The sequence below is a fragment of the Bison bison genome, unplaced genomic scaffold (assembly GCF_000754665.1).
Source record: "Bison bison bison isolate TAMUID 2011002044 unplaced genomic scaffold, Bison_UMD1.0 scf7180017853376, whole genome shotgun sequence".
Taxonomy (NCBI): Eukaryota; Metazoa; Chordata; class Mammalia; order Artiodactyla; family Bovidae; genus Bison; species Bison bison.
In genome coordinates, this window is record NW_011483949.1 from 1,331 (window position 1) to 2,359 (window position 1,029).

At 50.6% G+C, this 1,029-nt stretch overlaps 1 protein-coding gene across 1 annotated transcript in view; it reads right to left on the reverse strand.

Annotated features, from left to right (window-relative positions):
* Window positions 1–431: 431 nt before the first annotated feature.
* Window positions 432–1,029, reverse strand: part of VGLL1 (vestigial-like family member 1) — a gene marked incomplete at its 3' end in the record, with an annotated part of 11,078 nt that continues 10,480 nt past the window's right edge. Inside the window, exon 2 of the mRNA XM_010854428.1 lies at window positions 432–860. Within this exon, the coding sequence (XP_010852730.1) occupies window positions 432–860 (429 nt within the window). The remainder of the gene's footprint in view (window positions 861–1,029) is intronic.

Here is a 1,029-nt window from a genome sequence, read left to right on the forward strand (position 1 = left end):
AGCAGATGGTTGGTATAGACGGCCCTTGTTTCTACCCAGGAGTCTGGCATTATTGCAAGTTGCCAACCTATTTGGAGGATAGTTTTGAGCCTGTAGGTGTATCACTGAGTTCTGTTTTACACATGGGTTATCTGGCAGTTCACAGTGAGGTGAATGCAAGACCCTAAGATTTTAGGCAGCAGCCCATCATTTTTCTAGGCCAAGTCCGAGTCAGCAGACCAGGGTGAATATTCTGGGCCAACTGCATCTGGCTGGCTATCTATGCAACCCTTTAGTCATTAAATAGTGACTATCGATACAGCCTAGTGAAGGTAGATGTTTTGTCCCTCAGAAGCCCCACAGCTGGAGAGGCAGCAATTAGTCTTCCCATCCCATCTCATGCCAACGCACTCTCAACCACAACCAATCAGAAGCAACCCCTCCAACCGTACTTGGAGGCGTTTCCTTACAGTGGGCTGAGCTGGGAGGCAGGTTGAAGAGCAATCCTGTGCTTCCGGCAGAGTTGCCATCCTCCCACGAGGCAGATTCCTGAGGATGGGTTAGGCATCTCTCTGGCTGGAGGAGACTTAGGAGGGGCTCATACTTCCCCTCAGGCTGGGGCTCTGGAACCAAGTGCCCAGTGGAAAAAGCATGAGGGTAGCCAGGCTCTGGGAAGCTGGGACTGGCAAGGGAGGAGAAATGCCACAGCTCGCCAGGCTGAACGGAGGGGCCCCCAGTCAGGGACAGTGGGTATTGATCCATAGGCATGAGACCAGATCCATTCAAGCTGCAGCTGGCGGCGCCATTTGCAAAAGATACTTCCGGCTGTGGCTTTGTCCACGGAGCAGAGAAACGCCACTGATTTGGAGGCATGTCACTATCTGGGAAGGAAAGATTTAGAAGACAGATTTGTTTATTGTTTTCAAAATGGAATTAGCTTTTTTTATGGTTAACACAGGGGCTTCCCAGGTGGCTCAGTTGTAAAGAATCCATCTGCCAATGCAGGAGATTCAGGAGATGCCAGTTTGATAGATCTCTGGGTTGGGAAGT